This window comes from Corvus kubaryi, unplaced genomic scaffold (assembly GCF_017639235.1).
Source record: "Corvus kubaryi isolate FWS band 111438036 unplaced genomic scaffold, C.kubaryi_AGA036_p1.0 37284, whole genome shotgun sequence".
Classification (NCBI taxonomy): domain Eukaryota; kingdom Metazoa; phylum Chordata; class Aves; order Passeriformes; family Corvidae; genus Corvus; species Corvus kubaryi.
Genome location: NW_024581088.1, coordinates 8,836,062 through 8,854,138, shown reverse-complemented (window position 1 = coordinate 8,854,138; position 18,077 = coordinate 8,836,062). Strand labels below are relative to the sequence as shown.

The following is an 18,077-nucleotide window of genomic DNA, read 5'->3' as shown; positions in this document are numbered from 1 at the left end:
CCTATAAAATGGTTTCACATTTAGGCTTGGCAGGGCTTTGTACCTTTCTGGATTTGATGGGGTCCTTTTGACAGCTCCTGGAGCTTTCTGGAACGGAGGGTGCAGCCGCCCCACTGGACCCCAAGCGGCACCACTCCCCCGGACCTGCGGACCCTGGGCTGTCCCCAGAGCAGCTCCTCCTCCTCCTCTTCTTCCTCCTCCTCCTTCCACCTTGGCAGCCAGCTCAGGGAGAGCAGCATGGCTCACCAGAGGACTGAGGGACAGGACAGCCTGGCCGCAGCATGGCGGTCGGGAATGTCAGCAGAAGGAAATGTTTCCTGGGAGGTTTCATTTTCAGTTCCTCGTGGAACGCCGTCCACGCCGCAGGAGGGCTGCGGGCAGCGCTGGCAGCGATGCCAAGCAGGGAGCAGCCAGCATCTGCTCCCAGCTCCTTTGGTGCCCCATTGCTGTCCCAGTGTTCCCGCAGGCCCGGGGCTGTGCTGTGAGAGGGGATGGCTGCCCTGGGGTGGGCCAGGGACTCAGGATGGCCACTTGCCATCCCACGCCAGCAGCCACGAGGATTTTTGCTGCTGCTGCCTCCACCATTGTGGAAAGTGTGTGTGCCCTGAAAATCCTGTTACTCAGGGACCCTGGGTGATGCCAGCGGTGCCCATTACTGTTACTGTCAAAAGCACAGGCAGGGCTGTTCCCAGCTCCCCTGAAGTGACTTTCTCCTCATGGCTTCAGCAGATGTTCCAGCTCCTTTGTCTTTTTTTCCTTTTTTTTTTTTCTTTTTTTTTATTTTAGAGCAGGCAGGACTTTGTGAATCGTTTCCTCCGGGGACATGGGCAGGTTTTAGTATTTACGTTTCCAGTATTAGCATTTATTTGTATTTGTGTTTGTTTTTCACGGGCTTCTGAAAGCCTCAGGGAACCATTTATGGGGCCAAAATAATGCAAGTGCTGGTCTTCTCACAGTATTTCATTTCCTTGATGGTGGAAATGCTACGAGAAGAGCAGGTCTCATGTTATTTTGACCCCATAAATAGCTCCCAGAGGCCCCTTTCTTCCTTCTCCCACCCACTCCCCCCCAAATCAAATATTTAGGTTTCTGCAAAGCCTGACTTCTCAACCCTGGTTATCTTGCTTCAGCAGAAGCAAATTGCAGTTATTACAAAATAGCCAGAGAGTCTATAAGGCCGAATGGGTTTTATATGATGCACAATTTGTTGGCTACTGTACAAGTTCATTAAAGTGTATCATAAGAGGTTGTTTTACTGGTACATTTAAGGAAGTTAATACATCTCGACAGTGTATGCATGGGGGAATGCAGATACAATAACCCTCAGACTTGCTGGGGCCACGTCCATTCCTGGCGTAACTCCACCGGCGTGAACGGAATCACTGCCTGGGCAGCACTGTCCTGCTCTGCTGGAGTGCTGCTGTTCCCTGATCCTGCTGCTCTGGGCTTTGCTGACACCCAGTCCCATCTTTCCATGGAGGTTTGCTCCTATTTTGTGTTTTTCAGCATGTTCCCAGCACAGAGGACATCAGTGGCCTGACCGGTTGTGTGATGTGTCTTTTTAGGGTGGGAAGTGTTTCAGCTCCTTCAGCTGTGCCACGGGGGCTTGGCTGTCCCATCCCGGGGTGGCTTTAGGGACCTGCCTCTCCTGATAGCCAACAGCCCCAGCATGCAACTCCTTCTGCACTTGTTTGGTCTGTCCAGGTGCTGGGTCTATGAGAAAATTGTCCTCCAGTTTTCACTCTCTAACAGGAAGGGTGTCCCCATGTCATGGAGCCATTCCCAGTCTTGTCCAGGCTTCCCATGGGAATGGCGCTGAAGTTCCTCTGCCGTGCCCTGATCTGCTCTAAGGGCTGGGAGGAAGAAAAGCAGTACACACTGGATTTATTTATTTATTTATTTATTTTTTATTAATGAAACAGTCCAATTGGGGGAAACGCAGGCAGATGTGCTGCCTGTGGTGCTGGGGGTCAGCTGTGCGGGCAGGTAGCTCCTGGTGGCCATGTAATGGCTAATTGCCCCCCTCGTGTGACCCAGCCGTGCTCCAGAGCCGGCCCAGGGTGAGGGCAAGAGCCCAATTTCCTGAGCACAGCGGCAGCCGCGGCACTTTTACAGGGCTTCCTCAGGTATCAGAATACACCGCTCGTCTGCCCGGCCGGGTAATTAGTTCCAGAGCGAGCTGGAGCTGTCTGGGAGCACCCGGACTCGTATTCCACGGGGAATGTGTCCCCCGGGATGGCAGCTTGGATGTGGGAGTTCCCCAGGTTTTAGCCTGACACCCCCTCGCCTAGATTGAGCTGGAAAATCCCCTCCAGTCCCTCCAGAGCCTCTGCACCTCCGGTACCCTGTCTTTTGTCCCTCTCCGTCAGGAATTGTCAGGTTTTCCTGCCTGACAGCAGCGAGGGGAGCTCGGGACAGCCGCGCTCGGAGCTGTGGGAGGCAGCCAGGCCAGGGCTCCATCCAGGCCCTGTGCCCGCCGCTCTGCATCCCCGATTCCTGCTCCCTGCTTTTTCCCTGGCTGGCATCAGTCTCTGCAGTGCCACCCCCTGGCAGGCCCCCGCAGAGGTGACAGGAGCTGCCGGCTGCAGAAATCCTGCAGACCCCAGAAGAGCCCGAATCCCCCCCAAATCCCACCCGGACAGGGCGCTCGGTCCCGCGCCAGGCGCTGAGGGACGGGCAGGAGCTCGGCCCCCAGGGGCAGGAACAGCCGCGCAGGAGCCGCAGGAAAACAAAACTCCTCTCTCTGTCCCTCTCCCTTGTTTTGCTGGAAACGCTTTGGAAATCAATTATAGCTGGAAAAGAGAGTGAAGTCACCCCGGGAGGAGCCGCTCCGGGGTTTGGGGGAGCCCGGCAGTGCTGCCCAGCACCCCCAGCTCTGACGTGGGACCTTTAAGCAAAGCCAGCTGTGTGCTGAGGGAGATAAAAGCCCCAAATCAGACAGGATAAGCGCAGTATTAGTGTGGGATACGCCACTCATTTCTGATTTAAATTACTGTTTTTACTTCCTGGACTCTTGGGAGAGTAAGGATGTGAGGAAAATGAAGAGGTTTAGACATGGACATTCCTTTACAAAATACTGGCAAGAAATGGTGATGAATACAGCTGAGGTCATTACCAGCGCTGCTTTCAGGGTGATCAGCTTCCTGCTGATTTGTTTTCCTTGTATCCTGGGCAGATTATCTCCGTTGCAGGTTACCTTCAGGATGAGGGATTAAATCCCACAGCCCTCACTGCTAGGTGTGTGCTCGCCTGGCTGCTGGCCCTGCAGTGCCCAGGTGCTGAGGGGAGCAGGGCAGTGCCAGAGGATGCTGGGGTGGGATGCTTTTTGTTTTAGGGAACAGCTGACTTTTTGCTGTTCCCTGTACTTTGTGTATAGATCTGTCCTTATCACGGAGTCCCACTGCAGCCAAAGGACCGCTGTGGTGTTTACAGGAGGTTAAATATCCCAGGTGAGGCAGTGGAAGTGGCGGAGGTGCAGGAGTATTTAGCAGAGAGCAGAGCAGGCACTGCTCCTCCAGCTCCTGCAGCTCCTTTCCACCCCAGCCAATTCTTATATAGGACCAGAGAAAGGTTTGGGTTGGAAGGGACGTTAAAGCTCATCCCATTCCACCCCCTGCCATGGGCAGGGACACCTTCCATGATCCCAGGTTTGCTCCCAGCCCCATCCAGCCTGGCCTTGGACACTTGCAGGGATGAGGCAGCCACAGCTTCCCTGGGCACCCTGTGCCATGGCCTCACCACCCTGACAGGGAACAATTCTTTCCAAAATCCAGTCTAAACCTCTCTTCCAATTTAAAGCCATTCCACCTTGTCCTGTCACTCTGTGCCCTTATTTTTATAGGACTTTTTAGTCCTTCTCCAGCCCTCTTGTAGCCCCCTCAGGTCCTCTTTCCCCCTTGGCAGCAGATGAATTTGCCCAAAACTCCTGTCCCCATCCCGTCCCCTCCAGCCCAGGCTGCACAAAGTCCTGCTCAGCGTCGCACATCACAACTCCCCGGAATATTTCTTGTATCCTGTCACCACCATCACTCTGGGGGAGGATTCCTGTGCCATCCCTGGGGCTCTGCCTCATGTCCCTGCTGCATGCCACTGCTGAGTGCTGCTGGGGGGATGCTGCAAGTGGCCACCAAGTCAACTGCGGGGTTCAAGTGGCTCACAGAGAGGCCACGGTTGGAAACGATGCTCTGCACACCAAAAATCCTCCTGTTTGCAGATTAGGGAGCACTAAAGGCTTTGGGAGGTCAGAGAGGGGAGACGTCTGGGTGGGTGTGACCAGGAGAGGGACAGCCACAGCCTGGCTGCTTTCTCTTTTGCTGTGAGGCACGGCTGAGAAAAGGGGTATTTTCTCTTTGACTTGAAAAAGCAGTTATTTATGTCCATTTGGGCAGGATAAAGAGCTGTGGAAAGTCCCTGGTGTTCCCAAGGTGGGGAATGGCAGTGGTTATGCACTGCTGGTGCACACTGTGCCAATCCCCCTTCCCAGCATCATTGGGAGGGAAGATGTTCCATCTTCTGCCCCCGTCCCCTTCATACCCTGCTCAGTTCAGCCATGAGATCCCCACTGTGGAGGCCTGATATGTCCTCAGTCAGCAGCCTCGACCCCGGGGAAGGGCAGCAGGTAATGTCTCCATCTTTGGCTCAGCTGAGCTGTGAGCCCAGCTGGAGAGAAGTAGAACCAGGAGCTGGCATTCCTCAGGAGCAATTCCCAAATCAGCCCCAAAAAGAAGGACGATGAGCAAACGTTTGAACAATGCAGCAGCAAAGGGATTTGTCAGTAAAGCATCTGTCTTGACACCGGGGGTTTATCCCAAACACTAACCAGGACCTGCTCTCTCTCTCCCTTGCAGAGCTTCAGCGAGAGGGAAGCATAGAGACGCTCAGTAACAGCTCCGGCTCCACCAGCGGCAGCATCCCCCGCAACTTCGATGGCTACCGGTCACCCCTCCCGACTAACGAGAACCAGCCCCTGAGCCTGTTCCCCACGGGATTCCCCTAAACGAGCCGCCCATCAGGGAGAGATCCAGACAGGGTAACGAGCCGCCTCTCCCCCAAACAATCCCGCTGTGTCTGTCACCTGCCAGCTCCCGGCGGCATGGGATGGTTCTCGTTACGCTGATGATTATTGACGACTCTTAAACCTTCCTGAAACATACTCATGAAATCTTACTCTGTGTTCCTGTGCAATATGAAGAGGCTCCATCTTCAGTCCTGATAGCTCTGCGGCTTCTTTTCTCACTGTCTTCAGGAAGAGGTTGGGTGAGGAGAAATATTCCTAAGCCGTCTTGGGTCAAGCACATGGTTTCACAGCTTGGTTTCTCTGCTTTTTTCATGCTGAGAGATGAATCTCCGTAACTCAGAGGAGCTCTCGCCGTTCGTGAAAGTGCCGAGCATTAATGGATGAACTGGAGAGACTGGAAACTGGAGGACTTTCTGTGGACAGGGTTGATGATGTTATTCCTTCCTCGTCACGTCTCCTTGCTGCCCTTCTTCCCCTCTGATACTCATCAATGCCAGGAGTATTGCAAATGGAAATGTTTCTTTTTGTTCTTTGGAAGAATTCTCTCTCTTTCTCCGTTTTTCTTCTAGTCATGTATTTTAGAAATGTACTTAATTGACTAACTGCAGTCACAGATTTCTCATATTTGGTTATAAAAGTTGTTCATTGGAACTCAGATATCTGTCCAGAAATGCATGTGTCATTGAATAAATCTAAGTTAAACAAGAAACTGCTTAAATGGCAATGTTCGTGGAGCGTTACTGGGCTGACTGTGGGCTTTGTGTATCTCCCTGGACCAGACTCTGTGCGTATTTACTGACTTGAGGGCTTTAATTAAAGCCATCAGTGGCTGTTATGCAGCCAGTCTAGCATGGTTTTGCCTCCCCATTTCCTTGTCCTCATGTGCACAGGCAGGATTTTTAAAAACAAGGTGTTTAGGTGGTGTGCCTTGCACCCTCTTGGCACCTCTGAAAACCAGCACTCAGCTCCCTGCTTTGGTTGGGGCACTGCTTCTTCATCCCACTGATTTCAGTGGACAAGGACCAAGCGGTGGAAGCAGAGGCACCCACTTCCGTCCGTTCTGTTGTAGGATCATGGATCAGCGGCTTTGCAGAACAGCCTGAACCTCTGCACCCTTCTGAACGTGCACAGTCAGAACTAGCACTGCATAACCCTGCTGATAAAACAGTCCTGGGCTCACACATCATAACCACACGAATTCCTACATCTCAGCCAACTTGTGTCTAGAAGCAGAGTGAGATGGGACTGTCAGCTTATGAAATTCCCTTCCCACTACTTGTTTTTAATAGAAGCCGTTTGAGTCATGGCAAGCAGAGGAAACTATCTAAACCCACAAATCTTACAGCTCCAGCCAGCTACACCAAGGGATGCAGAACCAACCACCCTCTTCCTACTCCATCCCCAAACACCCAGTTCAGTCTTGGGCTTGGTTTGGGGTTTTTTTTTTTGCTTTGCTTTTAACTGTAACACAGCCACTCAGAAGGTTTTGTTTTCTTCAGGCTTGGAAACCACTAATAAAAAGCGAGAGTTTATAGCAATAATTTCAGTTTCGTGCTTGGTTTTCAGTCAGTCTCTTCTCAAGCAAAAAAATAACTTCCTTGGGATGAAATCAGAGGAGAGTTTTGCCTCTAAGTAAGTACTTGCAGCTCCGGCCCGCTGGCTATATCTGCTGTAATGTTATGTTCCTTTTTGTCTGTAAAATAAAGGCTTGAAGTACGGGATTGAGGGCAGGACTGGCACCGCGGACAAATGGGACCGCAGGGTCAAGTCAGTCCACACCAGTCAGGGTTTTTCACACAGTTCAAGCCAAGGTCAGCTCCAAAAGTTCAAACAAAATCCAGATTAACACATACAGAAGGGATTGTGTTGTCACCGTGATGCTTGTTTCCTTTCAGGCTTTCCAAGGAGCAGGGTAAGGGACAAAGTTCTTGCAGAGGAAGGAAGGAGGCTCTTCTCCCTCCTGCCTGGGGCAGCCTGGCTGGTTCTGACTGAGCACACAAAGTAGGATAGCACATAACACACAGTGGTGTCATTGCAAATGTATTTGTTGTTGGCAGGCATTAAATCACTTTTTATAAGTGCTGCAATATGGCCATGTGGAAATTCCCAGTCTGCAAGAAGCTCCTTTGAATCAGGATGTTTTGTTTAAAGTGGGGGGGGGGGGGGGAGAGATTAAAAAAAACCCCTACAAACTGGGGCTGTACCAAAATATTTTCAGTCTGGTTCATTGAAAAGAATGTCCTAAATTCCCTGCTGTCGATCGCCCCATAGCCAAACTGTTAAGAAAGCCTAGAGCCTAAAAAAAAAATAAGCATTGCTATGAGGTGGCTAATTTAACTTTGATACTTTCACAGATGACCCAGCAGAATAACCAGTGAGTTCCAGCTCTTCTGTGAGCCAGAGAAAACTGAGTGTGTTGCAGTGATGACTGTATAGGATCTGATTCGTTGATAACTCCATAGGGTCTGAGTTATCACTAATTCTAAGGTCTTTAGGGTCTGATTTAATGATAATTTTATAGGATTTGGTTCAAGAATAACTCTATGGGGTCTGATTCATCAATAATTCTATTTGATGCAACACATCCCTGTGCCGTGTTCTTCACTCACACCACACTCCTGCTCCCACCCATGGCCCTAAAAGCCCCCCATTTCAACTGGGTGCCAGGTGTTCTCATGCCACACAACCTTTCCTCCTCCTCAACCTCAGCAGCAATGTGAGAACTCATTTTCAGGCACCAGGATGGAATATTTCTGTTCCTTGATGAGTCTAGAAGCTGCTCTTAAGGGAGGTTTGCCCCTGACTTTAACACAACCAGGTTTTCAGTCTAGGGACTGGATTCAAACCCCACTTAAAAATAACCAGAGGCTCATGGTCTTTGCAGGATTTCGGGCAAGCGGCTCCCGTCGCTGTGGAAATTCTCCAGGTGAGTTTCTGACATGCCAGGTTCTCAAGCACAGCAGCTGGCAGCCCAGCAAGAATGTTGTGCCATGATATAAACCAAAGAGCCCAAGAGACACAGGGACTTGCAGGTTTTTAAACTGTTTCCAGTAGTCGTAAGCAGAGGGCTCCTGCTGAGTTCAAAAGGCAAAACGTCTCATTTAAAGCAGGGCGGACTGTATATCATTCTGGGCATAAAGTGGGGCTCCTCTATTAAAAGTTGAGTTCAGATTTCATGAATTAACATGAAATATTGCTTTCTTATCCTACCCTGGTTTCTGTAATAAACACACGCGTGTAGCGGGCTTAAATCATGGGAGGGAGATGTTGAGCTGCTTGAAAAGGAGTGGGAAGTCAAAGGTTCTCCAAATGTGACAGCTTGGAGTTCAAATGAAATCAAATCTCAGGACCAGTCCAGGGCCTGGGTGTAACCATCAGGGTTTCCTGGTGCTTTGCAGAGCGCGTGGAGCTCAGGATCTGGTGGCTTTGCTGGGGATGCTGAGCCCTGCTGAGCCCCAGCCCAGGCAAAGCCCATCCTGTCCCTGTCCCTCTGAGAGGACAGACTCTGGTGTGTCCTGCCCTGAGCAGCATTCCCCAGACCCAGAACATTTGCTGGGGACGAGGCTGGCAGAAGGCAAAGGACTGGCAAAATACTGCCAAGCTCTCCATCCTCCTTCCTCAGCTGAGAGCCCAGAGCAGAGTTTTGCTGCTAAGTGCAGCAGTCAAATCCCTGAACGCTGCTCCCCGTCCTCTCTGACCGCCCAAGCGAGAGGGTAAATCCATGGTGCTCTCACCAGGGCTTCCTTAGTAATTTTTTGAGGATCCAAACCACGTCTGCGCCACGTCTCTACATTTATTTTCTCACTCCTTTGCTCTGGCTTGTTGCTGTGCAGGGTAGGAAAGTTTGCGCCATTTCCTGTTGTCTTTCCCTTATGCTCCTGAGATATTGTAAAAATGTTCGGTATCCTCCAGTAGGTTGTAATCACTTCGCCCTAATGTTTCACAGCTGCTAAGTGTAACTTTAAACCCAACCGTTTGAGTGCTTACAATTAGCGAGTCAATGGGGCTGAGATCGGGTCTTTGTGATTGCAAAAAGGAGAAAACGAAACTTTTCTTTTTTTACCCTGAGTTTTAATTGGATAAAACGGGAACAAAAGTTGTGGAGACGGGGGGGAGTTTTAATGCAATAAATGATTAGTGGCTTGTGTGCTAGGAAGAAAAATAATTGAATCCACTGCTTGGCCTGTTTCACAGATGGAAAAGGCACCGCGACAAGCATTTGTCTGCGGCAGCGCCTGTCCCGGGGACGGCAGGAGCCCCTCTCCGAGCTCTCCGCTCCCCGAGTGTAGGGGCAGAGCTGCTGGGAGCAGAACTGGGAAGAGACAAGAGGCTTCAGCTGTGCCCCTCACCTGTCCCTGCCCCGCGCAGCCGGGCAGAGCATCCCCTCTGTCCCCGCGGTGGAAAATCGTGGCACAGGGGCTGCTCGGTCTCCCGCTGTCCCGTGACATTAATGGAACGCCAGTGTAAATTTGGGCTCGTGCTCGAGAGTCCTCCGAGCCCGACAGGGTGAGACCTCCTCTGACTGATGTCACCGGGTTTGTCCCCGCTCGGCCCCCGCCTCCGGCACGTGCTGGGGACAGGTTTCAATTATCCCACAAAATGCCTTTACCCCGGTGGAAGCGAAGGGCAGGACCCAGCGGGGTACGAGTCACCAGCGCCGGAGCTGGACCGGGGACGTGGCGGGGACGCTACCTCCCTGTCCCCTGGCTGCACCCAGGTCCTCCAACTCTGCCCAGGCCAAGCCCATCCTGTCCAGCGGCACTGCTGGACATGCCACATGTCCCCCCTGCCCGTGGGACACGCGGCCATTCCTGGCTGTGCCTGGGCATTGACACTGTCCCATCAATTGCCACCCATCCCTCCCTGGGCTCAGACCTAATTTGAAGCTGTGCATCTGTCAGTGAGTTCCCAGGCTGAAATTTTTGCCTTTCTTGGGAATTTCTGCCACAGGAAATTACACTAAAATACTGACAGAAGGGTCAGGGGCTTGCAGCATTCCCTGTCGCCTCCATCTCCTTCCCTCCATCACATCCCAGGGGATGAGCACAGTGCAGGGATGCTGCTCCCTGGAAGCCCTCCCTCCATGGAAAGCATTCCTGCCACCTGATCATAAATACTAATGAATAGCAAAACCCTGGTCTAAGTCAAGGAGGAGGCTCTGAATTTTCTTGGGAACTTTGCTGTCTGAAAGGTATCTGAAATATTCCCTAGCACTCAGCCTATCAGAGGGTCAACTGTACGGTGAGCAGTCATACAAAGTTAATTTCTAATTTAATACAATGTTAAAAGGTTGTCAGGTTAAAATCTAATCTATAAACGAGACATGAAACGTCTCTTTAAAACAAGTGTTGCGAACCAGTCCTGGCTCAAACCACAGGCTGCTGCTTCTCTTATAGGATATAATTATTTCCCAGTGAGTATTTACAATATTATTACAGGACATTAATAAAAGGTGGTGCCACTGCCCATGTGGCAGCTCAGTGCCAGCTGGGCATTAATCCCACTCCCATCCAGCTCCTCTCCCTCCAGACCCTTCTCTGGAGAGGTGGGAAGTGTCAGCTCGTGGGGCCATGGGAAGCAGGACAGGAAGAGAACCAAGTGTATTTTCACTTAAAAAGTGGGGTTGTGGGAGGAGGGACCCCGTGATGTGTTCTGGAGGGATCACAGCATCCCTGCATCCCCCAAGGAGGAGGAGACTCTCCTGGGATGAGCCATAGGTGGCAGGGTGGGAACGATGGACGAGTGCATTCCTTCCTGAGCAATCTGGGGAGAGGACTTTGGCAAGGGTCTGCCGTGGGCTGAAGATTATGAACCATGTTCAGAGCAGCAGCTTCATTCAAGCAGAAAACCAGAGAGAGCACCTGCAGCCCAGGGTGAAGATCTGGCCCTGTACCCTGCTCCCCTTCCCACCTTGCACCCATTCCATGACTCCCAGTGGAAAGACCGGGCACGTCCCACTGCCTCTCCTTCCACCCAGAGTGCCCACACTGCAGCCACCTCTCAAGGTACACTGAATTTTGCTCTTTTTGCTGTCGAAAGGGGAAAGTCCAGCTGTCACATGGGAGTGATGCCATTGTCCTGCCCGGGTGACTGACTGGACTATGAGACTCCCGTTCCTGGTAGTCCGCAGTGTCCGTGGGAGCTGGATCGGGGCTGCCCTTGCCAGGCTCAACCAAAAACCACCATGTGTCACCCTGCTGTGGGTCACATGATTAGCTTTGATATCATGTGGGTTTATTTTCCAGGAGGAATCTCACCAGCTCCAAAGGCTTGGATCAGGTGTCCGAGCTCCTCTTTATGCCCCTGAAGCCCAGCAAGGAAGGGTTTTCCAAAAGAAGACCAAGATTTTGATGGGAGCAGGTGACCCCCACCACAGCAAGGGCTGGAGGGGAATGTGAGGTAATGCAATGTAGTACTGGGGCTAAAATGGAGGGAATTGGTGATGTACTGTCTGAAGCTTCAAGGGATGTGTGGGCTCTTTGCTCCGGCCCCTCCACCAGCAAGGACTCTTTCCCTTCCCTTCCCTGGGTTTTCTGGTAAATTCTGCAGCTCTCTGTAATTGCGAAAAGCTGCTGCTGAACATCTGCACAGGCACTGTCCTCTCGGAGCGGCTGCCGGGGCTGTGAGCGCTCCAGTGCTGCTGCCGGGGCTTTGATGTGCGTGTGATTCACGGCTTGGCCGGGGCCGCCCCGCAGATGCTGCCCCTGGGTGGTGCGGGACGGGACGGGACGGAATGGGATGGGATGGGATGGGATGGGATGGGATGGGATGGGATGGGATGGGACGGGATGGGATGGGGTGGGATGGGATGTGGTGGGATGGGGTGGGATGGGATGGGGTGGGATGCCATGAGATGAGACAGCACCTGTGCAAACAGCAGCCCCCTGTGCCTCCTCACCAGGGCACACCAGGGTGTGACCTCTCCTGCTTCCACCTGCAGAGCAAAGGACCTGGAGGCATCCAGGGAGCCCAGCTCAGGTGCTTCCCTGCATCCCACCAGCACCTGAAGGGCAGAGGGATGGGGGTGCCCACTCACTGGCCACCTTGTTGGAGCAAAGGGGAGGGAGCAGAGCTCCAGGCAGGCAGAGCTGCAGCCGGGGGAGCACAATCTGTGGCCTTAATCCCGCCGTGTCCTGTGTGCTCTCAAATCCCCTTCACTTCAATGAGCGCTTGTAGTGTCAGGCCTGCGCCGGGCGAGACGGCACGCGGGGCTGGCGGGGAGGATTTGCTCAAGAGGCACTGTTTTTAAGGTGAGATTTGAAGGATGGAAGACAGATGGCAACTGGAGAGAACAAACGGATCAAGTGAAGGGTTTGTTTTCAGCGTGGAGGGGAAAACACAGGAGGGAATTACTGCTGGCTACAAAATGGGGGCTATTAATACCTGCAGCAACTCAAGCTTTGCACTTAGCCCGGTGAGTCGGGACTCTCCCGGGCACCACGGCGGGGGCAGGAGCGTGGTTTTTCCAGGGGAGGTGAATTGATCCCAGCGTCACTTTGAGTGTACCCAGACAAAGCTGGGAGAAGGGTTATTAGCCAGCCGGCGGCCCCGCCATTGTCCCCACTATCTTTTCTTCCCTTTCAGCCTCCCTCCCCGTGGCCCAGGTCTCAAAGACCATGTGTCAAGAGATTAGTGACCTACGTGAAGGGCAATTGCTTGCTTTGTGCCGGCAGCCCGGCGTCGGGGCTGTTATTTACTTGTTATTTGGTGCTGTCTCCGTTGAGGTATCCCTGGAAAACACGCCCTGGAGAGCAATCTGCCAGCACTGCAGAGCTCGTGTGGGCGAGGAGCTGGAAAAGAGGGGCTTGAGGGTGGCAGGTTTCAGCGCGTTGTGTGCCCATGCCAAGACCCCCAAATTCCCCAGGATGTTCAGTGCAAGAGCCCAGCACCTACAGAGAACTGAGGAAAAAGCTGGGCAATGAGAAAATTAAGTGCAATGGAGAGGTGCCCAGGAATGGTGCTGGATGCAGGGCTGAGATGAGGCCTTGCCCCAGAGCAGTTTGAATTTCCAGACTGGTTTCAAGAATTGAAAGATGGCAAGAGCCTGTCCTGCCTGCAAAGGCATGTTCCACCTCTCTGCCTCTGGCAAAGAGTGGCTTGGAGGAGCACTGGGGTTTGGAGGAAATGTAAATAAAGATTATGAGAGCTGGCCCTTCCATGCAGTGCTGGTACACATCAAATTTGTCCATGATGAAACACCCAGGAAAGGGACAGGTGCAATGAAAAGTGTTTTTCCTGCCCAAGACCAGCTCGTGATTTATTCTGGCTGGTTTTATTCTCTCGCCAGTGAAATGCCGTCTCCTATAAACACGAGACAGTGATTTTCTGCAATTCTAAAAGTCAAACCTAGACCAAAACCACAACTCACGTGACGTGGGAGCAGCGGCGTCAGATCCTGCTTTAGATGTGATTCCAGACAAGTTCCCAGATCCCGTCTGAGGCAAACAGGCCAAGATGTGAGACCCTGTCAGCTCTGCCCACACAGGGCCAGCTCACTCATCCTTCCTTTGTTTCTGTAACTCCTGCCAAACTCCTGGCCCCAAACAGGGAGAAAAGGGATTCTGGGGATGCAAGGGGGCCTGGGGACCAGGAGGGCTGAGTGACCCTCGTGGGGCTGGGGGCTACCCTGCACCTTCCCCCTCCCAGAGGCAACAGGAGGGGACTGCATCCACCAGGAGCAGTTTGAAAAATAAAACTAAGAAGGGAGAGAAACTGAGATGTCCCCTGTCTTCGAGGATTTTGTTGCCCAGGTACAGGCAGGGTCCCCTCCCAGAGGGCAGCTTTGTGGGGGTGGCGACTGGGGAGGTTGTATCGGGTGTGGAGCCCCCCAGTGATTTTTTTCTCTTCTCCCAGAACCGCCGATTCTGTCACTTTTCCCGTGTTCTGCCAGGACGTCTCTGGCTGCGGGAGTCAGGCGGCCTCGTCCCGGCCACTCCGGGCACTGTGCAGCAGAACGAGCCCAAATCCTCGCTGTTAATCCGGAGAGGAAGCAGGGCAGGGACCCCAACAGCATCATTTTATCAAATAACGCCGTTTGCTGGAGCTGTTTGATTTAAGAGACGAGCCCCGGCTCGCCCCTCCCGAGACCGGCTTCGCTCGGGGAACGCGGGAGGACCGCGGGACCCCGGTTATCGATGGGCGCCGATAGAGTCTCCGAGGGGGAGCCAAGGGACCCGGGAGGGGCAGCGACACCGACCCCGGGCTCCCGACAAGGAGCACCCCGACGGAGCGGGGCGGATCTGCGGCTCCGTTTCCCCGCAGGACCGAGCCGCGGTCACGCGTGGCGGCGGGCGGGGGGTGCTCGCCCCCGGCCCCATCCCATGACGGCGATGAGGCGGCGATAATGCCATTAGCCCGGGATTAGGCGCCTGCGCCGGGATGTGACACACTTTCTCAAATGGAAGTTTTTTAAACAGAGGGATTTGCATGATCCCGCACCGCGCCCCTCCATCCCCATCCCCGCACCCGTTCCCATCCCCATCCTCGGTGCCAGCCCGGGTTCCAGGCAGGTCCCCCCGCTCTGGCACGACCCGGACCGGGGCTCCCGTCTCCTTTTAAGGCAGCGGGCTCAGTGCGGACTCGGCAGCGCGCTCCGACGTGGAGAGCCCCGGGTGCGCGGGGCTGGAGGGGGTCACTCCGCCCCCGCGCAGGGACAGCGCTCCGTAACTAAAAAACATAATAAAATAATTTAAAATTCAATTTAGCGCAGGGCTGAGCAAGCTCACAGCTCCAAGCGGCGCGGAGTAACGGGGGGATGGAGGATGCGTGTGTCTCCTCCCGGCCGGGCCGGGGTCACTCGCCGCCCGCCCTGCCAAACAGGCTGGGAAATGTGTTTATAAATTGTTCAAACTCTGGATAAACTTCAGCGGCGTTTGTGTCTGCGTCTCCCCGCATGTTGTTATTTTCCAGAAATCTGGATTACTGGAAATATTTTCTTTAAAGCTGGAGAGAAATCTAAACAGTCTGAGGGCAGGGGGATCTCAGATGGGGGGGCGGCCCGGGGGCTGCCGCGCTGGCGGGGTTCCGCGGGGTTCCTTGCGCACGGAAGGGGCGCGCAGCTCCGCGGCCGCGCAGCGGGAGGAAAAGGAGGGTGGCGGTGTCAGACCGAGCATCTCTCGGCGGCTGTCGGTAAAAGGGCATCAGCCGGGCCCCCGTGCCCGGTGACCCCTTCCCGTCCCCTCCAGCGGGCACCGGAGCACGGCGGGGGGCAGAGTCGTTTTCCCGGGATCTCCGGGGATAAGGGGATTTCCAGCCCGCCGAAGGGTGTGAGGGGAGATGCGGCGCCCCGGAGAAGGAAAGCGGAGGAGGGGTGTCCTGGGCGCGGGTGGGTGAGATCAAACGAGGACAGTTTCGTCACACGTGGGGTTCTTTTCCTCTCTAAGGTGGAGCGGAGAAGAGGGACCGAGGAAGCTGCTGAGGCTGCGGGGCCGCCCCTCGCCTCCTCCCCGCCTGCCCCACGGCCCAGATGAGGCTGCAGGGGCAACCGGGGGACGCACCCCGGGGCTGGAGGGGCAGTCGAGTCCCGCGAGGACCCGGTCCCCTTCGGGATGGAGGGAGCTCCCCCACCTCGCACCTGCGGCTTCGCTCGGGGCGTCTCTGACATCCCCAGGTCTGTCTGTCCGGCAGCTCCCGGGGAAGGATCGTGGAGCCCAACCCTGGGGCACCGTTTCTCTCCCTCCTGTTTCCACCCCCGTTCGACTCCCCCAGCTTGGGAAGGTGCGAGCAGCCGGCCCGCCCTTCCCAAGGGCCCGGGGGTCTCCTCTGGCCGTGGCATCACCGCCGGGAATGGGGGGCGCGATGGCTCGCCCTGGGCACAAGAAAACCCCTTTCGCCTGGAGCCCCTTTCGCGGCCGGCGCACCCCGTTGGGGGGGAGCGCTCCCCGGGGCACGGGGCCGCCGCAGCCCGGTGGAGCCGGGAGGAGGGGAAGGCGGAGGCCCGGCTGCTTGTGAGAATTGTTATTTTTCATCAATCACCCGTAATTTGTGTAAGTGCCCCGGACAGGACACCAGCCGTCCTGCTGGCTGGGGTCACGGAGACAACACAGCGATGGAGAAGAGCAAATTGCATTTGCTCACCAGCTCACAGATCCAAATTACGGCCCTCGCATGGCGCGGGGAAGGGAGCGAAAGGTCCATGTGACATGAGGGAAATATGAAGGACTTTGACAGGTCTTAAACGGCCTGGCGCCAAGGCCTAAGTCTACCGGCTAAAAATAGAAAAGGGATGATGAGTGGAGATGGGCAGAGATGAAAGGGGAAGAGCGAGCAGGGCCGCGATGCGGGGCGGGTGGGGGGCGGGGGCGGCCCGACGGGACGATTTCCCCGGGCTGAACGGGGACGGATCCCAGGGCGGATCCCCGGGACGAATCCACGAGACAAACCGGGTCTCCATACGCCCAGCCTGGGGACCGCTGGCCAGCGCAGAGCCCAGCCCGCGGGCGGCCGGGACGGCTCCCAGGAGCCGGGCACGGTGGCCCCGAGCGCTGCAGCGCCCTGGGGCAGGTTGGAAAACCTTCCCTGGAAGGGGACTGCACGGAAACACTTCTCGTCACCGTTCCTCGGGACGGGAACCGAGTCCGCTGGCTCCTCTCTCCCTGCCCGGTGCTCGGTCACCGACGGGCGATGCGCGGGCATGGCCCGTCCATCGGTGCAGGATCCTGGGTCATGTCTGCGCCTGTCGTGACCGGGGCCGCGAGGGGTAGCAGCGCAGTGGGTACCCCGGTCCCCAATGGTACCCGGTCCCCGTTAGCCCCCCATCCCCGCAGCCCCGCCGGCGGCCGTCGCTACGGAAGGTCGGGGAGACGAGATTTCTCTGGATCGGTTTTATTCTGCAGGCGAGGCCGCTTGCGGCGTTACAGCGGTGCGGGGGGCGCGGGCGGGGTGCCGGTGGGCCGGCAGGACGGGCGACCTTTCCCCTCGGGGACACGGCTGCTCCAGGCCCAGAAGGGCCGGGCCCCGCGTCTCCCCGTGGAGCAGCGGGCGAGGTGTCCGCGGGAGAACCGTGTCCCGGGGTGGGGAGATTCGCCCCGAGAAAATGAAAGGCTCCACTTTTCCTTCGTGAGGGGGGAGAAATTGGAAAAAAAAATATACAAGCAAGCCCCACTTTTGCCAAAGCTGCCGTCAGCAGTTTTCCACGGCGGCGATGAAGCAAAGTCCAAACGGGGTTTAAATTTCAGTCCCCGTTGCCCGTTCAGTGGTCAGCGGGACCCCCCCGGCCCCGCCGCCTCGGGCAGCCTCGGGGGGTGACGTGTGGTGCCCGCCCCGTAGGGCGCGGTGCGAGGCCGGGCGCGGTGCGGGCAGAGGTGAACCTGCCGCGGGACGCGGGCAGGTGGAGATCGGCCCCGAGAAGAGCCCGGGGATGGGGCTCCGCCGGGGGCTGCGAGCGAGGGTCGCTATCAGCAGGATGAACCGGGGCGGAGGAATAAAGAGGAGAAGCGGAGATGGGAAGGGGGCACCCGGGGGTCCCCGCATCCCACCCTGCGCGGGGAGCAGCGACACAGGACCACGAGGGCTCCGAGCTGCTGCGGCCGCGCCTCGCTGCGCATCCGCGGAGCGAGAGGGCCCGGGGGCGGGGGGGGACAGGCCGGCGGGCAGAGGAGTGGGCCGGCGGCCACCCCCCCGTCCCGCCTGGTCGTAGCGCAGGCGGCGGGGGCAGGAGCCTTGGAAGGATGGCAGGGCGCTTTTTGAAGATTTGGGGGTAAATATGAAGTGACAAGAGACGGGTCTTTATTGTGAGGGCTCAGCCGCCTGGCGCCAGGGCCCTCTTCAGCCACCGCGGCCCTCAGTTAATCAGCGCAGATCTCCAAACCGGCCTCTCCGAGGGGACACCCACCGCGCCCGCCGCCCCCCCGGGCCCCGGCGCGGCGGGACCGGCCCTAATCCCTCAGCAAACAGCCCCGGAGTGTCCCCCCCTCCTCCTTATCTGCCTCCCCCCTCCCGGGTAAACAGCCCCTCCGGCCGGGCACCGCCGCGCCGGCCCTCGGCCGCGTACCGACGCGCCTCGACGGCGGGGTCTGCGCCTCCGCCGCGGGCGCGGAGCTGCGGGCGGGACCCCCCCGCG

At 56.0% G+C, this 18,077-nt stretch overlaps 2 protein-coding genes and 1 long non-coding RNA gene across 3 annotated transcripts in view; all 3 read left to right on the top strand.

Annotated features, from left to right (window-relative positions):
* The window catches only part of BCAS3 (BCAS3 microtubule associated cell migration factor), a 299,898-nt gene extending 294,172 nt beyond the window's left edge, over positions 1-5,726 (top strand). The window contains 1 exon segment of the mRNA XM_042026416.1: positions 4,848-5,726. Within this exon segment, the coding sequence (XP_041882350.1) occupies positions 4,848-4,996 (149 nt within the window). The 3' untranslated portion in view covers positions 4,997-5,726.
* A 5,513-nt stretch (positions 5,727-11,239) lies between these two features.
* On the top strand, positions 11,240-14,902 carry LOC121663782. The gene is made up of 2 exons (XR_006015750.1): positions 11,240-11,416; positions 13,871-14,902. It is a non-coding gene; the product is annotated as an uncharacterized LOC121663782 (long non-coding RNA).
* A 1,391-nt stretch (positions 14,903-16,293) lies between these two features.
* Positions 16,294-18,077, top strand: part of TBX2 (T-box transcription factor 2) — a 10,331-nt gene continuing 8,547 nt past the window's right edge. The window contains exons 1-2 of the mRNA XM_042026596.1: positions 16,294-16,519; positions 16,783-16,903. Of these exons, the coding sequence (XP_041882530.1) occupies positions 16,294-16,519; positions 16,783-16,903 (347 nt within the window). The remainder of the gene's footprint in view (positions 16,520-16,782; positions 16,904-18,077) is intronic.